Source organism: Topomyia yanbarensis, chromosome 1, assembly GCF_030247195.1.
Source record: "Topomyia yanbarensis strain Yona2022 chromosome 1, ASM3024719v1, whole genome shotgun sequence".
Lineage (NCBI taxonomy): Eukaryota > Metazoa > Arthropoda > Insecta > Diptera > Culicidae > Topomyia > Topomyia yanbarensis.
The window spans coordinates 75,450,295-75,477,730 of NC_080670.1; the positions used below are offsets into that span (position 1 = coordinate 75,450,295).

The 27,436-nt window shown below is 35.0% G+C and overlaps 1 protein-coding gene across 8 annotated transcripts in view; it reads left to right on the top strand.

Annotated features, from left to right (window-relative positions):
• LOC131677965 (synaptosomal-associated protein 25) overlaps positions 1-27,436 on the top strand; it is a 202,616-nt gene that overhangs the window by 55,089 nt on the left and 120,091 nt on the right. For all 8 annotated transcript variants that reach the window (XM_058958071.1, XM_058958075.1, XM_058958072.1 and 5 more), the window contains 2 exons: positions 12,161-12,254; positions 12,317-12,358. In XM_058958071.1, the coding sequence (XP_058814054.1) occupies positions 12,161-12,254; positions 12,317-12,358 (136 nt within the window). The remainder of the gene's footprint in view (positions 1-12,160; positions 12,255-12,316; positions 12,359-27,436) is intronic.

Genomic DNA, 27,436 nt, shown 5'->3' on the forward strand with positions numbered 1-27,436 from the left:
GATGAATTGCGAAATCTTGCTTCCGTTTCTGATGTTGATATTATATGTGTTAGTGAATCATGGCTTAATGATAGGGTCCCAAATGATACACTAGATATCGATGCTTATTCCACAATAAGAAATGATCGTGTGGGTAGACTGGGTGGAGGAATATTAGTGTATATGAAAAAATATTTATCATATAGAGTTTTGAGCAAATCGAACATCGAATCACCAACCGAGTTCATCCTTTTAGAAATTATACTCAATGACACGAAGGTGCTACTAGGAGTTTTCTACAATCCACCTCAAATAGATTGCTCCTATGTTTTGAGTGAAATATTTTCTACCATGGAATATCAATATGATAATATTTTGCTTCTGGGCGACTTCAATACAAATATTCTAGATTTAGAATCGGAAAAAAGCAAACGCTTTCAAAGTTTTATGTCCAATCTGTCGTTTTATTCAGCTGGAGGTATACCAACGCACTATCACAGAACAGGTGCATCTCAGATTGACTTAATGCTATCTAATCGTAAGGATTTTGTTCTATGCTTCCAACAGGTTAGTGTACCATTCATGTCGAATCATGATATGCTATTTGCTTCTATAGATGTATGTACCCAAACGATACCATCAAAACCTATTAAATATCGTGATTATAAGAACCTCGATCCAGCGAAGGTCATTTTTATGTACAATCAAGTCAATTGGGAAGAATTTTACAGCCTCGATGATCCAACTATGCTTGTAGACTTTTTCAACTTGCATATTAAGCATATACATGATCTATGTGTTCCTATAAGAACATTTTATAAAAGAGCTAAATACAACCCTTGGTACAATTCAAACATTTCTAGGGGAATTGTAGATCGCAATCTCGCTTACCAGAAATGGAAAATTTCAAAACAGGATCATGATCGCGAAGTATACAGACGTTTACGGAACAAAGTTACGACTTTAATAACCGAATCTAAAAAAAGATATTATGGTGAACAATTTTCTCATAATATGTCGCCAAAATATCTTTGGAAGCAATTCGCTACTCTTGGGCTAAAAAAAACTAGTGATGTAATAAGCACAATTCACACTCCAGACCAAATTAATCAGCATTTTGCAAACAGTTTTACTCATTCCACTAGTACAAGCATTATTGATACTAGTCACTCTCTGACTGATCAATTTAACTTCAAACCAATAGAAGAATATGAAATTATAAATGCCATATATGATATTAAATCTAATGCAGTAGGCCTCGATGAGCTTCCAATCAAATTTCTTAAATCAATTTTACCACTAATACTAAAACCAATCAAATATATTTTCAATCAAATTATATGTACCAATATATATCCAAATTCATGGAAAATGTCGAAAATTATACCAATTAAGAAGAAAGCAGCGATTAATAATCTTGATAACATGCGACCAGTTAGTATCCTGTGTACTTTATCAAAGGCGTTTGAAAAAAATTTGAAAAAACAAATGGTACTTTTCATTGCTAGTAATAGTTTATTACATCAATTCCAATCGGGATATCGCTCGGGTCATAGTACCAAAACAGCTATGATTAAGGTATGTGATGACATTGGTGTGATTCTAGATAAGAAATCATCAGTCGTTCTTATTCTGCTCGATTTTTCTAAAGCATTTGATACTATATCGCATAATAATTTGTGTCAGAAATTGAAAAATAATTTTGGATTTAACCGTAATGCTGTTGAACTAATTCGTTCATATTTAACCAGACGTCAGCAGACAGTTTTTATCGATAGTAGTTTTTCCGAATTGCTGCCAATTGTATCAGGTGTACCACAAGGATCTGTTCTTGGCCCTTTACTATTTTCGTTATATATTAACGATTTGCCATCCAAATTATACGGGTGTGGTGTTCATATGTTCGCCGACGATGTTCAAATTTATTTTGATTGTTCTAACATGAGCCGGGATCAAGTTTCAGATCTTATAAACAGGAATCTAAATAGAATTTTTCAATGGGCCGGTGATAATTCCCTTATACTGAATAGTAGTAAGACGCAAGCAATATTTATCTCTCGTTCGAGACGTGATGCTTTAAAACCTGATATTTTCATCGATGGCAATCAGATTCAATTTTCAGATACCGTTTGCAGTTTGGGTGTAACAATTCAAAAAAATTTTGAGTGGGATTCTTTCATTGCTAAACAATGCGGTAAAATATATGCATCCTTGAGAACCCTTCGATTTAAAGCTTGGTTACTCAATTCATCAACAAAATTGTTTTTATTCAAAAGCCTAATCTACCCACATTTTCTCTATTGTGATTTTATTCTCACTCAAGATACAGCTATTAGTTTAAATAGATTAAAAGTAGCTCTCAACTGCTGTTGTAGATTTATTTTCAATATTAATAGATATTCAAGTATAACACGTTTTCAACCTGCTTTGATTGGATGTTCGTTTGCCAATTTTGCAAAGTGTCGCACTGTAATATTAGTACACAACATCGTTACAACAAAGTGTCCGGCCTATCTTCTACAAAACTTTGTACCTTTAAGAAGTCAAAGAGGAAAAAAGTATCACATTCCCCGTTGCAGAACTTATTACTATTCTAATTCATTACTTGTGAGAGGTATTGCGTTTTGGAATTTGTTACCTAGTGCATTACAGAATAAAAATTCTTTGGTAGGGTTCAAAAAGGAATATGTGGAGCATCTAAATTGTGTGTAAATGTTAGTTTTTCATTTAATTTAAATTTTTGGTTATTAATAATATTTTTAGAAACGCTTCTTCCTATCATTTATAACTAGAACATAAAAGGCACAGGTCTTAAGTTCATTGAATAAATTAAATAAATAAATAAAATAAATAAGAACCAATATAATAACACAAATGCGCTGAAAACAGTAAAATTCTCGTGTTTGAGCGTAACAAAAACTCGAATCGAGTGCCCCTATTGTTGCGCTACCATTTGACTCAATGCGTTGAACAAAGATAGCAGACACTGCTCTAACCAACGGCTTCCAATGGGTATAATGACAATAGAAACATGGCAAAAATGGCTTAATATAATTAAAAGTCATCTTGCAGACCGATATTTTTAAATAGGTCCACCTAGATAGTCCACATATTTTTCGTAAAAAAATTGTGTGGTACCGAAAATACCGGTACTGGCTTTTGTTCAGTACCGGTATTACGGTACCAAAAATTGGTCGATATTCCCGGGATTTTCGGTACCTGTATTATAGGTACCACAAAACTAATAGAGTTATGGTGCCTTTGGAAAAGTGGTTGTATGGCACCTAGCGTTTTAGGGGCTGTACACTAATTACGTAAGACTTTTTTAGAACTTTTCAACCTCCCCCTCCCCCCAGATAAGAGTTCGTAAGACTTTGGTGAACTCCCCCTCTCCCCGTACATAAGATCTTATCATGATTTGAGTAATTAAAAAAATATATTCTTAATTCATTAAATTATACGGTAGCGAAAAAGATACTTATAGAACTATTAAAAGAAAATTCAGGACAAAATTTAACGATAATCATCTCCAGTAATTTTATTTGCATCCTAATATCGCCCAGTAGAAATTTCAGAATAGCTTTTGGGAGATTTTCAGCTACTTTGATTTGGTCAACATAATTTGCTTCGCTATATTCCACTTTCTTTGAATTTATTTCCTTGTGATGTAGAACTCAAAAGAATTTATAACGTCTTCTGCTGTGAATTTGTATTTGTATTTGTATTTATTATATTCCAACTGACATATGAGGTCTTATTGAAACTTAACCTAGTATACAGAGTGTACGGTTATTAATATATACAACTTTGTTTATAAACAGCAATTAAAAACATAACTACATATACAATGTCGTCTCCCAACCTTTGAACGGAACGGATCGTTATATTTCACAGTGGTGTTCGGTGTGTAAATTTCAGTGAGTGAAGGTCATCCTTTGTTCGTTCGTTAGCTGCTGTTCTGCTGGTGCCGGCAGTAAATCCAGTACATTGTTTTCGCTGGTGCGGAACAATCGACGTTGTTTTGCTTTATTTTCTTTCCTCATTTGCTTTCTTTCCTTTTCCCTACTTTTACTCTACCTTGTAATCAAATAATAAGACACATTCCCGTTTATATAACGCTCTGCCCTCGTGCTTAAATGGCCGAGGGCGAAATACCATCTGATGTAATCATGGAAGTCCCTGATCCCCCTAACACTCGCATTGCTCGCCGTGTAAAGCAGTACCCAGAAGGTTTCTCTGGGCCATGGGTGGTATATTTTCGGACCGGAGAGAAACCGGTTAATATATTAAAACTTTCTCGAGATCTGACTGCTAATTACCCGGCCGTAACTCAGATAACACGTGTTCGGGTAAACAAGATACGTGTTTTAGTGAATGATCTCGGCCAGGCAAATGCGATTGCTTGCTGTGAGCGCTTTACGCGTTCAAGTTCTAATCAAAGGCAAAGACCTTTGCATTGCTTCCATCTACATTCCTCCTAGAGCCTCGGTAGGGCACCGAACGCTTTGTAATATCACGGAATCCTTACCGGCACCGCGGCTAGTTCTAGGAGACTTTAACTCGCACGGTACGGTATGGGGCTGTCTTCATGATGATAATTGATCAAAATTAATCCAAGATCTTTGCGACAATTTCAACATGATCATCTTAAACACGGGAGAAATGACGCGGATTCCTACACCACCAGCACGCGCGAGCGCGTTGGATTTATCACTATGCTCGACATCGCTACAGTTAGATTGCATGTGGAAGGTGATCCCATGGACGGTCTCCCACCCTGTGGTGGGATAAAGAGTGCTCAGAGCTGTACGCGGAGAAATCCACTGCATATAAGGCCTTCCGGGAAGACGGGTTACCCACTAGCTATCTGCAGTACGCGTCGCTAGAAAGGCGAATGAAGAGTTTAATGAAAGCCAAAAAAAAAAAAACGCAGTTATTGGCGCCGGTTCGTCGACGGGTTAACGAGAGAAACAGCGATGAGCACTCTTTGGGGTACGGCTCGACGTATGCGTAACCGAAACAGTACCAATGAGAACGTGGAATATTGAAACCGTTGGATATTCACTTTCGCCAAGAAGATCTGTCCGGACTCTGTCCCGGTACAGAAAACGTACCGCGCCGCGTCTCCTCACGATACCGCGAACGAAACACTGTTTTCGATGGTGGAGTTCTCACTTGCTCTCTTATCATGCAACAATAACGCCCCAGGGTTAGACAGAATCAAATTCAATTTGCTGAAGAATCTGCCTGACACTGCAAAAAGGCGCTTGCTGAACTTATTTAACAAGTTTCTGTCCCGGTACAGAAAACGTACCGCGCCGCGTCTCCTCACGATACCGCGAACGAAACACCGTTTTCGATGGGGAGTTCTCACTTGCTCTCTTATCATGCAACAATAACGCCCCAGGGTTAGACAGAATCAAATTCAATTTGCTGAAGAATCTGCCTGACACTGCAAAAAGGCGCTTGCTGAACTTATTTAACAAGTTTCTTGAGGGTAACATTGTCCCTCATGACTGGAGGCAAGTGAAGGTCATCGCCATTCAAAAACCAGGAAAACCAGCCTCCGACCACAACTCGTATCGACCGATTGCAATGCTGTCCTTTATTAGGAAGTTGTTCGAGAAAATGATCTTGTTTCGCCTCGACAATTGGGTTGAAGCAAATGGCTTACTGTCAGATACACAATTTGGCTTCCGCAAAGGCAAAGGGACGAACGATTGCCTTGCATTGCTTTCTACAGAAATCCAAATGGCCTATGCTAACAAAGAGCAGATGGCATCAGTCTTCTTGGATATTAATGGGGCTTTTGATTCAATTTCTATCAATATTCTGTCAGAGAAGCTGCACCAGCATGGTCTTTCACCAATTTTAAATAACTTTTTGCTAAACCTGTTGTCTGAAAAGCACATTCACTTTTCGCATGGCGATTTAGCAACATTGCGATTTAGCTACATGGGTCTTCCCCAGGGCTCATGTCTAAGTCCCCTACTCTACAATTTTTACGTGAATGACATTGACGATTGTCTTGCCAATTCATGCATGCTAAGGCAACTTGCAGACGACGGAGTGGTCTCTGTTACAGGGCCCAAAGCTGCCGACTTGCAAAGACCATTACAAGATACCTTGGACAATTTGTCTGCTTGGGCTCTTCAACTAGGTATCGAGTTGTCCACGGAGAAAACTGAGTTGGTTGTTTTTTCTAGGAAGCGCGAGCCGGCGCAACTCCAGATTCTATTAATGGGTGAAACGATCAATCAGGTCTTCACATTTAAATATCTCGGGGTCTGGTTCGACTCTAAAGGTACCTGGGGATGTCACATTAGGTATCTGAAACAGAAATGCCAACAAAGGATCAATTTTCTCCGGACAATAACTGGAACATGGTGGGGTGCAAACCCAGGAGACCCAATCAGGCTGTACCAAACAACGATATTGTCGGTGATGGAGTACGGGTGTTTCTGTTTCCGCTCCGCTGCGAACATACACTTCATCAAACTGGAGAGAATCCAGTATCGTTGCTTGTGCATTGCCTTGGGTTCCATGCACTCGACCCATACGATGAGTCTCGAAGTGCTAACGGGCGTTCTTCCGCTAAAAAATCGATTTTGGGAACTCTCATATCGATTGCTCATTCGATGCGATATATTGAACCCGTTGGTGATTGAAAACTTCGAAAGATTCGTCGAGCTTAATTCTCAAACCCGTTTTATGTCCTTGTACTTCGACTACATGGCACAGAGCATCAATCTTTCTTCGTACAATCCCAACCGTGTCCGTTTCCTATATACTTCTGATTCTACTGTATTCTTCGACACATCCATGAAGGAAGAGATTCGTGGAACCCCGCACCATATACGCCCGCAAGTGATCCCCAATATATTTTATAATAAATTCCGGGAAGTCGATTGCGACAAAATGTTTTACACTGACGGATCCAATCTCGATGGGTCCACTGGCTTCGGTATCTTCAGTAATACTATCACCGCTTCACTCAAGCTCAATGATCTTGCTTCAGTTTACGTCGCAGAGTTAGCTGCAATTCAGTACACCCTTGGGATCATCGACACTCTGCCCACAGATCACTACTTCATCGTTTCGGACAGCCTCAGCTCTTTTGAGGCTCTTCGTGCGGAGAAGCCTAAAAAGCAATTCTCGTATTTTCTGGGGAAGATACAGGAGTCCTTGTGTACGTTATCTGAAAAATCTTATCAGATTACCTTTGTTTGGGTCCCCTCTCATTGTTCTATCCCGGGCAATGAAAAGGCCGACTCATTAGCAAAGGTGGGCGCATTCAATGGTGACATATACGAAAGGCCAATCTGCTTCAACGAATTTTTTAGTATTTGTCGTCAGAGGACGCTCAACAGTTTGCAAACCTCGTGGAGCAATGGGGAACTTGGACAATGCCTACATTCGATTATCCCAAAGGTATCAACGAAGCCTTGGTTCAGGGGGATGGATGTGGGTCGGGATTTTATTCGTGTAATGTCCCGACTTATGTCCAATCACTACACCATGGATGCGCATTTGCGGCGTATTGGGCTTGCGGAAAGTAGTCTGTGCGCTTGTGACGAGGGCTATCACGACATCGACCACGTTGTCTGGGTATGCGCCGGGTATTGTGACGCCAGGTCTCAGTTAAAGGATTCCCTTCGGGTCCACCCAATGTACCAGTCCGAGATATGCTGGCAACTCGTGATTTCCCCTATATGTCCCTTATTTATACTTTCATAAAAACGATAAATATCCCAATTTAGCCCCTCTCTTTTTATTTCTCGTTTTTAGAGTTTCCTCCTGCCTTGTGGAACCGATCAGCTCCAGAGTGCCACTATGTAACCGCCGTCGCCCTTACCTTTACGCCTGCATAGAAGGAAACTGAAGCGAAAGCGACTCGAGGTCCGATGACTTTTGAAGGATTCCCCGCGGGTCCGAAGAATACCATCCGCCAATCCGGTACTCGACGACTTACTAGACTGAGGCGCAAATTTGTTTCGCTGATCCCCCCCCCCACCCCCCGCTTGAGCGAAAGTTGAAAGTTTTGCTCTTCTTTCCCTGTCACCATACGCCTTCTCTCCCCTGTCCTTGATACAACTGCTGCTACACTGATGTGGAAATAAGCCACACTCTGAATATCTTGACCAAGCATAAGTTTTCGTTAAAAAATCAAATTAGTATTCTGTATTCCTAGTTTTAAGATAGCTATAATTTTTACTCTTTATTGAAACTTTTGTCCTCCATCTTTTAAATAGAATTATATCCCTAGTTTTAAGATAACTGTGAAATTTCTCATAAATCTCATAAATATTTGTGAGAAGTGTTCCAGTCTTATGAAATCTACTTGTTAATTATTCTTATTACTTTTTATTGAGATACAGTGAAAAGTGTCAGATTGGTGAAGAGTTTTTTTTTGAAAAAAATACGACGATTTCCTTTTGAACAATAAAATTAGCTCGATTTTGGAAAAAATACTCTAAACCCTATAAGTTGGTGATGAAAATTTGTAAAAACAACTATTTTTAATCCGAAAATTTGGTTTACAAGTGGCAAAATTGCAAAAAATAAAATGAATAAATGAACGTCTGTAATCTGTGGTCTCATTTTTCAACTTATCCTCAGAATCCAGGGGTTATTTATTGTTAGACAGGTAAAAACCAGTAACCCACCTTAATTTCTCTTTGAATTTCTGATCCAGCTCGATATGTCTTAATATTTGCACCAATCTCGTTGGAAATACATCAAATATTACAAAGACTGACGTTTTCTAACGGGCGGTAGCAGTATAGAGTGAGAGAACCGTGTTTCTATTAATCACGATAATTTGGAAAAATACCTCAGCATTCGTGACCAACTAACTTTGGCTATTTCTTCGGCACCAACTGTATATAATGCAAAAACTGAAAATGAGATCAAGTCATGCCCAATTTTTTTTTTAATTACATAAAAATTAAGTGAATTCACGCAACTTCCCATCAAAAATGTCTTTGGATGGGAAATATATATACACTTCAAAGGATATTTGTAATCTCTTCGCAACATTTTTTCAAGAAACTTATTCTAACTATTCAGACAATGATCGTGACTTTGAATATTTTTCTTATTTTCCTGATTATTCAAGAGATGTTGGTGTCTGTCACAATAATGTTCAAGATATATTGTCTGGTCTCAATGATCTAGATGCCACTAAAGGCTAAGGACCTGATGGAATTTCACCTGCTTTCATAAAGTATTCAGCAACTGAGCTCACGTCACCTTTATTCTGGTTGTTCAATAAGTTACTAGAATCTGGTATTTTCCCAAAAGACTGGAAAAAAATCTTTTTTAATATCTATTTATAAATCGGGTAAAAAATCTGATATTCGCAGTTATCGTGGAATTGCCATTCTGTCTTGCTTTTCCATACTTTTCGAATCCATCATAAATAAAAAACATTTTCAACCAAGTCAAACATAAAATAACAAATTCACACCATGGGTTTTTTAAAGGCCGTTCAACTAGTACAAACCTTTTAGAATTTTTAGATTACTCGTTAAATGCCATGGATGAAGGAAATCATATAGAAGATCTTTACACTGACTTCAGAAAAGCTTTCGATAAACTGGACATTCTCACGTTAATTTTCAAGCTTGAAAAATTGGGAATAGAGATGAGATCGCCAGCAAATATTAAAATTCTATGAGATGAAATCTGATATAATTAAAGTTACTTCGGGGGTTTCTCAAGGTTCCCACTTAGGATCTCTTCATTTTATTTTATATGTCAACGACATCTCTTTTATTTTTAAAAAATACATTAAAATTCTCATATATGCGGATGATATGAAGCTATTTTTAGAAATTAGAAATAATAATGACTATGATGTTTTTCACAATGAAACACAAATTTTTTATACATGGTGTTGTAAATGTTTACTGGAACTAAACGTTAAAAAATGTAATCTCATAACTTTTAGCAGAAAACAAATCACGACCTCCGTGTCAATTACACTAGGTAATCAAATCGTTCTGAAATGCGATAAAATAGGAGATTTAGGAGTTATCTTAGACAAAAAATTAAAATTTGTGGAACATTACAACACAATTGTTCATAGAGCTAGTAATATGCTTAATTTTATAAAACGCTTCGGATATCACTTTCAAGATCCTTACACAATTAAAACTCTTTACGTAGCATATGTTCGGTCTATTTTAGAATATTGTAGTATTGAAGCGAGAATTGAGTCAATTCAAAAGCAGTTTATATTATATGCATTGCGCAAGTTAAGATGGACAGCATTCCCTCTTAAGAAGCACGTTGTATGTTGATAGATATTCAAACATTGAAAGAACGTCGGGACTATGCTATGATCTCGTTTCTAAACGATATCGTCATGCAGCGTACTGACTCATCTGACGTATTGTCAAAATTAAATTTATATGCTCCTACTCGTCAATTACGCAATAGAAATTTGTTCGCGATAGGTCATCACCGTACATATTATGCTAAATTCGGGCCACTAAACCAGATGATGGCTGTGTATAACGAGCATTGTGAAAGTATTGACCTTACCATACCCTGAACAAGTTTAAAAAAGTTTTTCAATTTTTTTGCGAAATCATAGTACACAGGAATAGTATACAGTATAGTATATAAGCAATTAATGTTTGTGCAATGTAGTCTACAATCGATTGACGAATAAATTCAATTAATAGCCCCAAACGCTGGGCCTTATAAAGGTTTAAGCGCATCCTCAAGTTTAGCGAATGGTCTTAAATTTAGATTGAAACCTTCAAATCAGTAAAATTCGACCAACTATTACAATAACAATCAAATTCGAAAGTTTTAATATTTTTAACTTGTACAACAATATCAAAAAACCGACTGAAATTTTCAGTAAAAGGAGCTAAGGAACATACGTGTTTACTAAAAATTACGTTCATTGAATCGTTGACTTAAACATGACAAGGGTTTTTTTCTAGCATCCAATTTTCTCCATTTTTTCAAGAAAGGTTCCAGTTTTTTTTTTGAAAAAATGTTGGCAACGCTGGGTGCACCAGTTCGACGAATACACATCGATAAATTGGTTGCAAGGAAACGCAAACAATTTAACAACTGTGTTAAATAAGAATATGCTCAACCTGTTCTGATTCTTTGGTGAACGAGTTCTGCTTCTCGTTCTTTCATTACGGTTTAGATACTGAAATGTTTCGAAAAAAACACTTGAGAAATATTTCGTTGATACAAGCGTGGCTGCCTCTAGATAGCTAATTTGGAACATCTCAGCATTTCGGCATACGCAAAAACTATTTTATTGGCAATTCCAATTGAACATCATATTTTTTCAAAGTTTAGGTACCAATTTTTATTTGAATATTCAGTGTTTTGCTTTTTATTGTATTTTAAAACCACAACCCGTGCACTGCACAGGTTGAACAGGTGGACGAGACGCCACTGGATTAAATAAAAAACACTTATATCATTATAAAATTGTTGGAGAGATGCGTCGATCGGAACTATACAACGAACGAATAAGCGATTCTCAACTTTTGACTTGCGAATCACAAAGTTAAAAATTAGCGATACGACGTGAACAAGAATGGCTCTATTCAGGCGAACGAGTGATGTTCGAAAGCACGAATGAAAATAATTGGTTCGAACGTAAATGAGATGAGTGAGATACTTGCGAACCGTTTTAATACGGTCGTAAACAAGAATGAAGGTGAAGATATTGTCAAAATTCATATGGTAGTACAAGCGAACAGTAGTAGAATCGACAACAAATAATTGTTGTTATAAATTTTCCGTATTGTATGAATCAAATAATGTGATACTTGTAGTACTATTTATTGATTTTTCATGTTTTGTTATCTGTTAAATTACTAGTGTACTATAACAATTGAATGAGATTCGTCAATTGAATATAACTTTGAAAGTCTGTTTAGTTCGGAAACATCACACTCGACAATAAATGTTGATTTCTAAATGCATATATGGGGGTGTTATCGTGAAATTAGGTATTTGAAAGTATTAATAACCAAAGTAACAATTGAAGTTTTATAGCACGCTATAAGTGCTAGCTTATATACTTTAGGAAGATATCAGTAGCAAAAGGTGCTCTGTAAGACTGTCAACTAATATTGCAATTTAATGGAAGGATGCATGTTCTGAATGATTAACGTTTTCTTCAATATTCTTTTTCCAGAATGCCGGCTGCAGTCCCCGCGGAAAATGGAGGCGGTGTCCCAAAAACAGAGCTGCAGGAGTTGCAGCTCAAACAACAGCAAGTGGTCGATGAGGTATATTTGAACATCGTACGTGAATATGAACAAAAATCACTATTTTTATCCAATTGTTTTAGTCACTGGACAGCACGCGTCGCATGCTGGCATTATGTGAAGAGGTAAGTCATATGTTATCTGTTCTTACCAAAATATGGTTTAGATTTTCAATTTCAATTAGAAACTTTGAAGTGGTGGATGTATTAAGAAATAAAATAAAAAAACGGTGGATGTAGTATGAAATAATAAAACTAACATCGGTATAGGTAGAAATATCGTCACAAACGAAGAAAATTTCGAGGTTATAAACAAAAGTGTTCAGTTGAGTTTTAACATGATCCGCTGTGTTCCACCTAAATTTTAACGCCTAACACAGCAGTATAGTCTATTTTTAATTAGAAGTAGTACTAATTATTCGGAAGTTGAGACGATTTTTACAATGTATTATAGCTCGCATTTTGTGATTTGAATGAATACACATTTTATAGAATAGCATTTATCAGTCTGACTAAAATGTTCCGTGCCTTAGTTTATAATGGTGAAAGAATCAGATACAAGTATAAATAGCAAATATAGAACTCTCTAGGCATATCTTGTTGATTTTTTTAAATGAAACAAGTAGTAGTTTTAGTTTGTTATAAATTTTGCATTCCATATCCTCATATAGAGCTGCCACCTGTGATTCAATTGAATAATCCTATGATGTTGTTGTGGACAGCGTAGTTTGAAAAATAACATTAATTTCGGCGATCCAATTATATATGAATTATCAGTTAGCGTTTCAAATAATATCGCTTTTAACATATTTATTAAGTTTATGTTTATTTTAATGTTCTAGAATTTTATGTATTTTAAAGATCTATTAAAATGTTTCGTTTTATGGTCTTGATTCATTTTTATGTGTTTTATCTTAATCTAAAGGAAATGCTTTGTTTTCATATCGTGTATATGTTTATTATTTTTTGAACACACTTGTATTGACCTGGCTTGATTGATGTTTGGAAACAGTTCATTTTTAATGTGAAATAGAATTCTTAAGCATTATCACCTTTGTTGGGGTTCATTCGTGGCCGTACGGATGAAAAATTGCTCCCAAAATCTTATTCACCATGAATTAATAATGACATGAATTCTGAAGTAATCACGTTGTTACGTTACAAAAGCAGAACCATGAATAAAAATCATGTGTTTTATAATTTTGTGTCGTGACATGCTCTAATACCGTGAGGTGAGGTTAAGAACGTTTCAAGCGTAAGGCAGCTATAACAAATTCAATTTACGTTGAATGCTCGTGCACTTTGTTTTAATTGGCTTGATATCAATTTTTTTTAATGAAAAAATTGAAATTACTTATTGCTACAAAGTCTTGAACAAATTATTGACGAGAGACATATTAATACCGCGCATTTTGATTGTGTGATTCCAAATACCACGCTGAATAATTCCTAATACCACGCTCCATTGAATAGCATAGCATAGTATAGCAAATGAGGGATTCCATGAGAAACCGGCCGACCGCAAAATATGACCATCGTCGATTCGAACGAAACTTTGCAGGTGTGTTCGCTGTATGAATCTCCATGATATTCTCTGGCAATTGGAATATTTTGATACAAGAGTAATTTTTCAAAAGGGCGTAAACGTGTATGAATTTCAAATTTTTTTTGTTCGATTACTGTATTTTATACAGCAAAACTATCTGAGAACAAGTTACAGGGAATGAATACTTCTGTCCGAAAAAAATATACACTGAAAAAAATGTTGTGTCATTTTTCAAAAAAACAAAAATTTATGATAAAAATTTAAATTACGAAAAAACCCATTTTTTTTAAATTTTTTATATTTTGTTACCAAAAACCTAAAGAGAAAAGAAACATTTTGATTGTGATTGCATGATGGAGAAAAAATCGGAAAAAAAGTTTTTCTAACAATAACTTCGTACATTTAAAATCAAAATGCATTTAACAAAAATCTTCCAAAATGCGATAGTTTTCGAGATGTTTGAAATTTTGCTACTTCAAAAACAATTAATTCGTGTAATTATGCTCTTTTTAAAAGTTATTCGCGTTACCCCATCAAAAAATGTCAAAAATTTAATGTTTATCGTTTTAAAGACGTAAAAGCAACCTTTTTAGTGTATTTGGATCATGGAGAAGCTTTCAATAAAAAAGTTTTTCTAACAACAACTTTTGACATTTTTTTTATAATTCTTACTATTTACAGTCAAAAATACAATTTTCTGTTTGAATATGATTCTAAACGCCATTTTAAATCTAAATGCTCTTAACAAAAATTTTCTAAAATGTAGTAGTTCTCGAGATATTTTATTTTACTTTTGTTTTAACAACACAATTATTTTGTTTTATTACGACCTTTTCATAAGTTAATCGTGTTTCTCCATCAACAATAATAGGTTTTTCAAAAGGCCCGTAAACTTTCGTGCAACTTTCTCTTTGACATCAAGGCGATATTGTAAACCATTTGAAAGTTACATGAAAGCAACCAAAATATATTTCAACCATAGGGTCGGTTGATTAAACTATATAGCTGAATCATATGTTGTTCATTCAAAATGTTTCTTTTCTCTTTAGGTTTTTGGTAACAAAATATAAAAAATTTAAAAAATGGGTTTCTTCGCAATTTAAATTTTTATCATAAATTTTTGTTTTTTTGAAAAATGACACAACATTTTTTTCAGACAGAAGTATTGTAACTCGTTTTCAGATAGTTTTGCTCTATAAAATACAGTAATCGAACAAAAAAAAAATTGGACTTCATACACGTAGAAACGTTTACGCCCTTTTGAAAAGTTGCTCTTGAGTCAAAATAATCTTATTACCTGTGGAAAATATTTAGTCTTGCATGACGGTGAAACGTGTAAAGTTTCATTGGAATCTAAGATGGTCGGTCACGATTTTAAAGATTTTCGGACGGATCTTCGTGGAATTCCTCAAATACGACCGCACTCATCGTGGGTGGCTGAAACAGAGAAATCTTTTTATAAAATAGTATAATGTACTGTACACCTGGCCATGTCCTTACGATCGCCAAAGGGAACGGAATGTTAGTTGAATACCTACTTAAAAAGATACGCGGAACCCACGCAATCTCCATAGGTATTACGGATGTTAGATTTTGTTAGTAGGGAAGGAAAATGGGTTGAGGATTTTGAGTGATTTAAACGATATTCAATAAAATATGTAAGTAATAAAAAACAAGTATAAATTGGATTATCTCACCAAATTCACTTAGCTGAACTGCAACAGTTATATGTTTCAAGCTGTACCGCTCCGCCCTGTTTCTAGTATCATGCGCCAAAAACAAACAGCACACTTTCGAAAATCCGTCGAATTACCGTGAACAAAAGCTGATGGGCGTTATTACGGCTTAATTTTCCTCATTTTCACTCTTGCCAGTTATCTGGCTTAAATTCGTAAAGAATTTGTTGTTCGAAGTAATTTTCTGCAAAGTTTGTATTGTAACTCGCAGATCGTTTTTAAACTTCGCTCACAGTTGGATCGACCATCATATCATTAATCGCAAAACCGGATGAAGTATTCGCCAGCGGGTATATCTTTTCAATCTACGTTTGGATCGAATACTTCGGAGCTGGCTGGAGTGCTGGTTTAATATCGTAGGTGTGTCTGCTCCGTTCACAAAACACCATCAGCATCTCATAATCACATTTTTTTTCCATTTCACGAAAAAGGTTGACGAATTCAAAACGATTTTCGTCGGACTATCAAATCAGGACACTCAAATTACCGAATCTACAAAATCTTGAATACGTTTTTGAACACCATTATCAGAAAAAAAAACTGGAACAAATAACGAAATAGAAAGAAAACTCACAATATTGATTTTAGCTCTCGATTTTTGAATTTTATGAATATTATAAGTAAATAACAAGTATGTAACTGGTACCCGTACCATGTAGAAACAGGGTAAAAAGCAGTGCCATTCGTGTTGATTGTTTATTGGCGTTGTTTCTTTATTTCAATTTCTTCATGCAATAGTTTGATTTGCTCATAGGCGAGTATTTGTTTATAGGGAGCCCAGTATTAACCATACTAATAAGCCGTACTCCTGGTAAAGAGCACCGCGATTTTATATCGGATGGTGTTTTCCAGCAAGTCAAAAGTAGAAATAATGAACCTAACTTTAGCCTCACCATCCATAGATTTGTCCGTATACATTAGAATGTATAGTATGCGATTTTTCGAGAGCCATACTAATGATAAAATCTCGCCGTGGTATTGTTCACGAATGACAAAGTGATGTCCGAATTCCGCGACTTTTGATTTATCAATGAAAAATCACGATGTAAATAAATTTGTCACAAATTTGAGTACAATATTATAGTTCATACCCGTGTGAATGATTTGAGTGTAATCATATTCGTCAATGACCAAATCGTAAAAAAGCGGTGCTAAGCGGTTGCCTACGTTTCACAATTCGGGGCAGACGTTCTTGTTTAATTTTTTTTGAGCAGTGCATGTCAAACTGTCAAAAGAGTTATACATTGACATTGTGTATAATACATTCAAATATGTGAAATAGTAGTACGAAGTAAATAACCCGTGGCATCATGGCGTTCACAACATTCAGAAAAAACACGGTATTAAGCGCTGCGCGGAATTAGAGCAGTTCACGGTACAATTTTCCTTCAGTGTCATATGCATAACGCTTTTATTAGTGGAAATCATTGTTTTTGTTTTATGAATTTTAGTCGTGGTTTCTGCCATATCATTACCAAATCGATTTTCTGTACGTGAACTAGTTCACAACCTTATGAAAATTATTCATAAACCAAGGGTTACATCGTGATTTTATTCAAAGATCTAGGAACATTATTCAAAGTTCGACTATGCGACGTGGCCTGATTCATGAATTATTACATCTTGATCATGATCTGATGGTTGTCAATTAGTTCACAAAACAAACAGTCTATTTATTTTCTCGTAAACTATTTAACGAAACTCGGAATATCATTCATGAATCCTTTCAAGCATCGTGAACTAATTCGTGATTCCTAATATATTTGTCACGATTCAATATCCGTGCTCGTGAAATAATACACAAAATCATAAAATATTATTCATGGATATGTGAACTAATTCATTATTTCTAGCGTATTGGTCACGACTCCCCATTCGTGCTAGTTCATGTATTCGATTGCTAATATATCAATCGCGAGTTACCTTACATACTAGGGTGGGGCAAAATGATCGTTTATTCAGCAGAAACTTTTTTGGTTTTATTTGGGGTTCCAAATAACTGCATAATTTGCGTTCGCTTAGCTACGATCTGGCGTATCGCATTGCCTTTGAAATTTGCATGGGACTTAACCTTATCAATACTAGAGTTTCCAGTTTTAATTAAATCGAAGTATAATTCAGCATTTGCCCAATTACTTTGTCGGATGAAGTATAATGTTAGAATGTCTATGAACATAGTAATAGCTGTTCAGCTGGCTCGAATTAAGTTAATTAAGAATTAAGTCATTTCTTTAAACAACACTGCCCGTATACTATCGGTAATCAGTTTTGAAGCTGAAATAAGTTCGTAGTTTCTTGTTTTACTGATTTGATATGTTCGGATAAATGATGATGATGATGGTCTCACCTCATATATCCACAAAGGTTTGACTCGTGACAAAACCATTAAACAAAAAAACTGACAGGTTCCCGATCAGAAACACATAACAGAAATATTTCAAAACTATATCTCGCATTATTACTTGTTATAAATTTCTGTTATTTTAACTAACGAGAACTAATTTATAACACAATATGTTACAAAATTTGTGTTCTGTTATAATCTTGTTATTTCATTCTGATCGGGTTACTTTTGCATATATAGTTTTTTCTTCAAAAGAACGTAACCAGATAATTTTCAAATATTCCGCAAACAACCAGGGTCCGTCAAGAATATTTCCGTCGCGGGAATATATTTGATGAAATCGGGAATTGAACCTTCCATTTTCGATTATATGCTGTAAGACTCCTCTCGCCTGACCAAGACGTCTGTGTTACTACCTGCAACAGCAGGAAGTGGTGGCCGTGCAGAGCCCAACTGTGTTATATCATCCACACACCTTCATTGAAAGTTGAGTAACACTAACCCAAAGCAGTCTAGCGATATTGCTATCCGGGAACATCCTAGATTGAGCGGGAATTGAATCCGATATCTTGTTCTATCAGAAAGAATCATCGAACCCCATAATCAACGAATTAACTCCGATATCACCACTACCGGTCCTTTCTAATGCAGCCGACACTACTGCCGCTATACGCATAAATGTCCCATGTGCTATGGGATTCTCTATACACTTGGGACAATTATGCGTAGAGCGGCAGGTAGGCGTAATAATGTCAATTTTTTCTGTTCGATGCCTAGGAACATTCATACACAAGGGTTTCGAATTATTTGAATTCGCTAAATCAATAGAACTTGTCATATTTCAATCGCCTATTTCCTTCATCGCATTCGGCAGTCTGTGATCAAAAAATGTGTATTTGTTTAAAATTTCTCAATAAACTATAAAATACAATACTTACTTCACGGCTTATGGCCGTTGCGCAAGACAATAGTTTAGATTTCGAACACATAAGTTCTTCGTGCTTCCTTTTGTCTATTTTGTCTGCTTTCTATTTGATCTCAACTCTAGAATAAAAATATTTACGTGATTATTTGGTTTATATTCCCTTGTATTGTTTCTAATATATGAATATTTACTTCGCCATTTTTCGTATATCCTTTTTATTTCAGGCTGTAGTAAATTTCTTCGCTTTATCTTGAAATCGTCGATCGTCATTTCACTTAAATGCTTCGAGACTTTTTTGTACTTTCACAATTGGTTAAATTTTTGTCATCGTTATGATGAACCCAAAAATTTCAAAACATCTTAATTGATCAGTATTCGTTTCGCGGGAAGATCAGATGAGGTGACTCCCAACAAATATATACAATAATTGGAACGCAGACTTCGTTTTATCGTTGACATTTTGAAAAATAGACTAGGATAAAAAATGTTATTTCTAGAACCAAACTAGATCACACCTTTATAAAAATAACTTCTATTTATAAAAAGAAAACAGCTAAAATAGATTTTGTCCAATCATAGGATCGTTTCTTCGCCTGATTTCATTAGACTGTTTCTTTTAATAGCTAGATACATTTTAACACCATTTGCACAGCATGGTAACTTCCCTTTAAGTTAGCTCTAATAGTAATTAATTGTGGATTATAGTTGCAGTCCCAACAGAATGTGATTAAGCTTTCAAACCAACGGGGGCATCGGTACCGCTTTGGTCTTGTTTGCATTTCTGCCCTCGAATAGAAATGCACATATTATTGCACACCGATAAAAATTGATGTTGCAATTTTATCTCACGTTCTTCAGATCACATGTTTCCGATGATACCCTCTGATCTATATTTCCTTAGGGACCGTTCATAAACCACGTAGACCGAAATTTGAGAATTTTTAAACCCCCCCCTTCTCCCCTAGTTGACCTTAGTAGACTTTTACCAACCCCCCTCCCCCTCGCCAAAAGTCTACGTAGACTTTTAATTTTTTTTTATTCGCGGGAAATGTGAATTTAGCAAGAAGCACATTATAATGTTCTATTAAAAATAAGCGTTCAGATTTATTTCAAGCTTTTTAAATATTAAGAAAGATTTTTCACATTGTTTTTTTTGTCTATGATTGAACAAATCAATTAATACCGATTCAAGGTGCTTTCCAACGTTTGTGTAGCGGAATACTTCTTTTCAAGGTTAGTCACTCAAATATATGTAAAAAGATACATTGCTATAACTAGCTTAAATTTTGGCCGAAGTGCGACCTACACCAACAATGCAGAATTGCTAAAAACTTTTTGAGCCTTACTGGTGCATTCAAAATTGTTAAATTATAAGAAACAATTATAAATTAATACTGTCGATGTGTACTATCATCTAGACTAAAATAATAAACCAAACATGCACACAAATTTCACTTTTCGTGAACAAATTTCAATATTTCTAAGATAATAAGATCATCTAAATTGCCTTATTTGATTAAGGGAACGAAGCTATTTAAATCTTCCCAAAAATATTTATATTTCTTATGTAATTAATAGCCGTATCACCTTAGAGTATTATCGCAAAGTATCAAAGTTTAACTCCGAATATTTTCGAAGATAAATATAGTAGAGCCGGTTTGCACGGCGTTGCATAAGGTCAAGACGTAAAATTTAACGGGTGTTTAAAGATTTTGAAATCAGTGTAAATGATTGCAAGAGAAAATTAATCTACTTATTGTTAAAAATCGGGTGTTTTGTTGTTACAATGCTTAACTTTGAACATTTTTTAACTTTTTATGGTTCATGCATTTAATGGTCCATGCATGTCTGCTAACTAGTGGTGCTTCAGATGATTTCACAGTCAAAATCTTCCGACGAGAGGAATTTTTGGCGATCGTCTTTGGAACCGTCATATTGTATTATTCCTAGATCAAAACTATATCAAAATATACGCAAGAAACAAAAACGTGTGAGGTTGTCCAAAAAAATCGTGGGTTCTGGGTTGAGTGGTCGCTTAACGAGTAGTTACCTCAATAGTGTATAGGGTTCGTCGCGGTTGCGATAATTACCGCAACCGCGCGGTATTTACCGCAACCGCACCGCAAAAAAATTGATGATGTGATAATTTTGATTATTCTAAATTGATAAACAGACTGCTATAACGAAAGAAAATCAAGCTGTGTCCGAAATATTTTGACGCTATTATTTTTACGACATATTTTGGACTAGTTATTTTATACTTCTAAGAAAAACTTCACAAACTAACCATTTCAAATACATAAAATGCAAGATCCAAATAAAGACAAAATTATTAGATCATTTAAAAATAATGAATTTGTACTCTTAAATCCAATTTAAAAGTACATCACTTCTTCCGATTTCTGTTGGAAATCGTGAAATTATGAATCGTTTTCGATATCAATTTTTCAACTGAGAATTTTGACTAATTTAAAGGAATTAGAGAGAAACTATTTATGCTGAGACTTAAACACAACCCAAAGAATATAATTATCCTCATCAAACCAAGCGAATTTAGAGGAATTGGCAGTAAAGGATACAAATGTATGAAAGCGTCCAAAATAAGGAGGGGTCCAAATTAGGATGATTATTCTATTATTCGTTCATCAACATCGTATTTCTATCATTGCTGTGTAAATTCAGTGTGAATTTTTCTGCAGTCAATTTTATTGGACTCTTTCTCAAAAAGTATGCTGCATAGTTTTTTTTCGCGTACTTCCATTCAAATTTACTATAATTTTCTACCAAATTAAGTCCTAATATTTTTCGGTTAAGACTATTTTGTAGCTTTTTTGATGTTTTTTTGGCCAAATACCACATAGTTTGACCGTTCACTTCAATTGAAGTTTTTGCCATTGGCTCTTTGGGAAAATATTAGGGGAAAATATATTGAATGCTAGAACTTTCGAACTAGCCTTTAGAAAATTACACTTCATACATTTTTAAAGGGAGCAATCTTAGTTTTTGAATGAGAATACATCTGTTTCTTGAAGAATGCGGAAGTTAGAGTTTTGGGATATTTTGTCCGTAATCCCCTATTTTTGAAAATCATTTCTGCTGTATGCTACAAATCATACATTTTTTGCAGTTTTTCTAATGTTCAATAATTCTGTACCGGTTGAGACCGGACTCCTGTATAGAGCATTTTTTTTCGTCAAATATGGCGTCGTTCTTATTGATGAAATACAATATGCTTTTATTTCACTGTATTGGAATATATGCGTTACTATATAGAAGTACTAGTATTTCGACTTTAATTTTTTTTGGTGAAATTCCTTGAAGAATAAAAGGTTGTTTTTACTACGTAAATGCGAAAATCATCCATTTAATTTTCATATGTCAAAAACATTGAAAATATGAAAATTTAAAGAAAAAAATTTGCAACTTTATTTCTTATTACATTTTTATTCCACTTTTTTCAATTAACTGAAGGGTTGCTAAAATAAAAGTTTTCCTATTACTGCAGTAGAACGTTTTTGAATGTATAATGTATGCCTTAAAATGTACGGAATTTTATTAATAGAAAATGCAAAAGTTGATTTTTTTCAGAAGCATTACATTCTGAGGAGTCTCTTAAAGTTAAATTTCGTGTGAATAAGAATCATATTTTATTATATATGGTTACACAAATGAACAATTTTTCAACACTATTTTTAAAAATATAAAAATTTTGCTACATTTACCGCATTACCGCGCGGTGCGGTGCGGTAAATAAAGTGCGGTTGCGGTAAGCGGCGCTATTATTTTTTTGCGGTAGCGATGCGGACAATCCATTTACCGCCCACATCCGCACCGCGACGAACCCTATTAGTGTACTAGCTCTGAAGTTTCAGCATAAATACTGAATAGACTGATATTTTGAATACAACTCTCTTTAAATCCCATTCATAATTAGTAATACGAGAATAACAAAAAAATAAAAGTCTACGTAGACTTTTTCAAAGACCCCCCTCCCCCCTCGTAGACAAACGTAGACTTTTGCCAGACCCCCCCCGTCCCCCCTATGAGTCTACGTGGTTTATGAACGGCCCCTTACATCAATCGTATCACTGATGACCATAACTTGTACGTCTAGGTTCACTTGATTGAAAGTCTAGACTCCTGGGTAGCCAGAGATAATATTAACATCACATGCATAAATCTTGTATTTACACAAGAACCCGCGGCGATCTCTACAAAATATCTAGGAATCAGTAGGAATCGAGTGCAATTAAGTAGGCAATTTAAGTGCTCCATAAAAATTAATGCAAACGTATAGCAGATCAACTTTTGGAAAATTCAAATTATTAACCGAAAATAATTTTGTTGCACGATTTTGCAGGCAAAGCTATAATGGTCTTTTGTGTAATGTTAAAATTTATTTATACCTTCATTGTGTACGAAAAAAATAACATGAAAACTAGATAAAATTGCCTGACGCAGGAAATCCAATAAGATTTGTAAAGCTTAAAGTTGTAGTAATTCGATGAACAAAAAAGTCCGAGGTTCGGAAAATGGTTTCATTAAAACTGAAAAATATCATATTTTACTGTAAAATTCGCTAACTTTTCTTCGAAATAAGGGGGGGGGGGGCTGGGTTAAATCCAAAAGAAAAATAGATTTGTTACCGGTAAAATTCAGTAACATCAATATATTTGACATTAACTCCACAAACCACATTTTGAAGTAGAATACTTCTAACGTTTCAATATAAGGGTCCCGTTTCAAAGTTTCTGCTGAGATATTTTCCCAATTTTCAAATGCGAATGACTTCTGTTGTACTGATCAAAATCGCTATATTTTCCACTATCTGATCGGGCATGTGCACGTATATTGTATTTGATTCCGTAAAATGTGTTATTACTATAAATAACAAAAATAATGTATTTTGTGAAACTGGTAATTATCAGCGCTTATTGGTTCGAACAATTCAACCAAGCAGCGAGCATTGCTAGGACCGCCTCTTTGCATCCAATGAACCGCGACTCACGTATAAAAGCAGCACATAAGAAAAAAAATCGTCAGTTTGCTTTCTGACTTCGTAGTAGTTGCTACGTTCCGTCAACTCGAAGCAATATATTCCATGACTGCAGCCAGGCATCATTTCAATGATGTACAGGCGCACCTGTTTTATGCATACAATGATCACAGACCACAGAAAAAACAGAACGCTTTTTCTTTCGGAGCTAAATAAACGAATTTCAAGTGATCGCTGACAGTAGGGTAGGTAGGTGAGAAAGACCCCGCTCTCTTGCTCTTTCAATTATGTGTGGCGTTCTCAAATAAATTCACCACGGCGCGCGTTCCAGAGTGCACTGCGAAGGAGTGTTCTCTTTTATTAGTTTTCTTCTCGCAAACGGTATTGTGGCCAGCGATGCCACATGTTTTTGTGAAATATCTGTAGAAGAATAATTAAAATGTCTGTAAAAGTCTGTAGATGGTTGTGTAAATCCTATTTACACTAGGTTATTACTTTAAAAGTAACTTGAAATTAGTAAACTATTGTGAAGGAATCATTTGTATTCGGATCAAATTATTCTAGTTGTTAAACACTGTTGCTCTTTTAAAAGTCTGTAGATTTCTGATTACGTCTGTAGGACCATCAAAAGTCTGTAAAATACAGACATGTCTGTAAATCTGGCATCACTGATTGTGGCTGTGATTGGTGATTTGAAGGAGATTATGTTGGTTTGTTGAATACTGATATAAGTTTCTGTTGATGGTTTGATTCTGGGGGCAAACTGGGAAACGTGAAACGGGATTTTCATTTCACTTATTTTGTTTGCGAACTTCACTGCTCTACAAGTGAAATGCTCCGTTAAAAGTAATGTCCTGGTACTACATTTGTTGTCGGTTATTATCATACGTGATAATTGCAGGGTTATTGCGAAGAAACCTATTTTTTTATTCATTTCGTTTATTTGATAGGCGCAAATGCGTTAGCTTGACGGTGCCAAATTCTTTTGTTTTTACATTTTGGATATTTTAAAACTAGGAGGTTACAATGTTGAAATATTTTTTTTTTTTAAAGAGAAAAATTTTACAGCTATCTTAAGACTAGAAATAAGATTCTATATACAAGAGAGGGGGCAAAAGATTTTTTTTATGAAAAATTTTAAAACAAGGAATTCAATAGTAATAGTTTTTTAGGAAATATTTACAGTTATCTTAAAACTAACAATATAGTTTGGTACACAAAAGGGGGAACAAATATTTATGATAAAATTCACAGGTGTTTTAAAACTAGGGATACAATTCTATTTACAAGATGGGGGACAATAGTTTTAACAAAGAGGTAAGAAAACCTGGTTCGTTAAGGTTGGAAAGAGAATGCGCAAAAATCGGAAACGAAAAAAGCAGCACATCGTGTGTTAGATCTTCATAAAAATCAATCAGCTTAGAGACCATCCATAAATGACGTAGCATTTTTTGAGTGATTTTTAACACCCCACTCTCCCATCGTAGCATTTCGTCACAAACTTCTAAATACCCCCTGGTAATTACGTAGATTGACGGTAGGTTTGTAATAAAATTAATTTGTAATAATCTTGAATGCCATTTTATTGTTCACATATTGTACAAAGATTTTATCATTGGACGCAGATTTATTGAGTGAATGAATCGCCGGATAAAAGGGGGGCAAAAATTGACGATTTTGGCGTTCTCCCCTAACGCAAAAATCAGGTTTTTTCAATTTTTCACGAAAAAAAGCACACTATCTATGAAATCTTTCCAGAAGCTATTAGTACTCATCAATACCTTTCTAAAAATGTGCTATTTGTACATAAATTTTTTTGAAATCGTTCTTTCACAGGGGTGCATTGAAGTGTTGTCCCCTAACGCTGTCTTTTACAGTACGATGAATCCTTCTGCAGTTACTTTGAGAGCCTACAGAAAAGGATATAGACATAAAAGATAAAAGCAACCTATTTCAGCAATCGCACAGCCATGCAGTGGTACGAGTGGCAGGGCCTAAGGGGCGGAGAAAGAGGGTGGGAGAGGTATGCCATTAAGGGGGAGGCCTACCTTATAATATCGAAACATAATCTATTTTTTTATTTCATCTATCAATAGGATAAATCAATAATTTAGAACAGAGTTCGACGTGATTTCAAAGATATAGAATGGGACGCATTAGAATGCCAAACAAGTATGAGAGCGCGCGAACGAATTTTGTCTTAGGGAATGACACTCACTTGTTCTCCTTTAATATTCTTTCGAATTGATTGGTTTCTATTTCTTTGGCAAACATCACAGTGATTACTTATTTTGTTATCAATGGAATATTTCAACATCTCATTGAGTTTTCAATTTGCTTCAGTGATAGAATAAATAGTTTTCTGTTTGCTGTTATAGGACATTTTTTTTGTTTTCGGTTTTGATCTTTTAACCGTTAAAATGACCAAAACGATAACAACCCGAGCAATCATTACCTACTACATCATAACATCAAGTTTTGTTCTCAATTTGATAACAGATTCTACTCGGGTTTTCTTTCGAAATGTTTACTTCAACCGTATTACAGGTATTTTGCGACAACATTATATACAATATGTAAATATAATAACTGCTTGGCTGAGAATAATCGTTTGACAGCTTTGTTGAGTTGCTTCAGTCACATTTGTCTATTTTTAACGCAACAAAAAATAAATTTTGAACCACTCTAATGACGATTTTTTGATCTACCCTAATCTACAGTCAATTTTATTTTCAAGATTTTATAATGTCAAAAAACAAAGCCAGCGCACCAAAATTACTCAAAAAAAAATTATTTGGTCAACAACGATAAAAATTTGTTGAGTCTCCCTAATAAGCAGTTAATTTTATTTCATATATTTTCCGATGTCAATAATGTATTCAACTTACCAAAACTACTTGAAACCACCTTTTTCGAACCATTAGAAAGCGGCGATTGTGGTCTGCATCTCTTCTATACCGGGCCACACTGTGGTATGCGGTGTGTCCTGTTCTCAATCAATATTAATTTGATTCCTAAATATCATTTGTCAAATACACATGAAGGTAAAACTAGAAATACAGCTAGTTTGGCATTTCAAATCTTTTTTTGAGTTATTTACAGGTTTAAAGGTAATATACATCGCTTTGTTTGAGCTTCAACAAACACTTGAGTCGTGTTAGGGGACAACACTTCATGTGCGACCGTTTGTGTTCATTTTGGTGTTGTCCCCTAACGCAGCGTTTGCATCGGTCGTGGAAAATTTTTCATGAAAGCTCGAAAATCTAAATATACAGTACTAGCTAATCCCATCGCGCGTTGCTGCGATTTGCAACGAAATATGAGGAAAACACAATTTGTTCTGTAGCGCCATCTGGTGGGCAGATAATCCCCAATTAATAGCTTACAAACACGCTCCATAACAAAAGCCTACTGTGTATAAATTTTTATGGAAATCGGTTAAGCCGTTTGGGAGTCCATAAATCATATACATACAAACATTGACTTTTATATATATATATATATATATATATATATATATATATATATATATATATATATATATATATATATATATATATATATATATATATATATATATATATATATATATATATATATATATATATATATATATATATATATATATATATATATATATATATATATATATATATA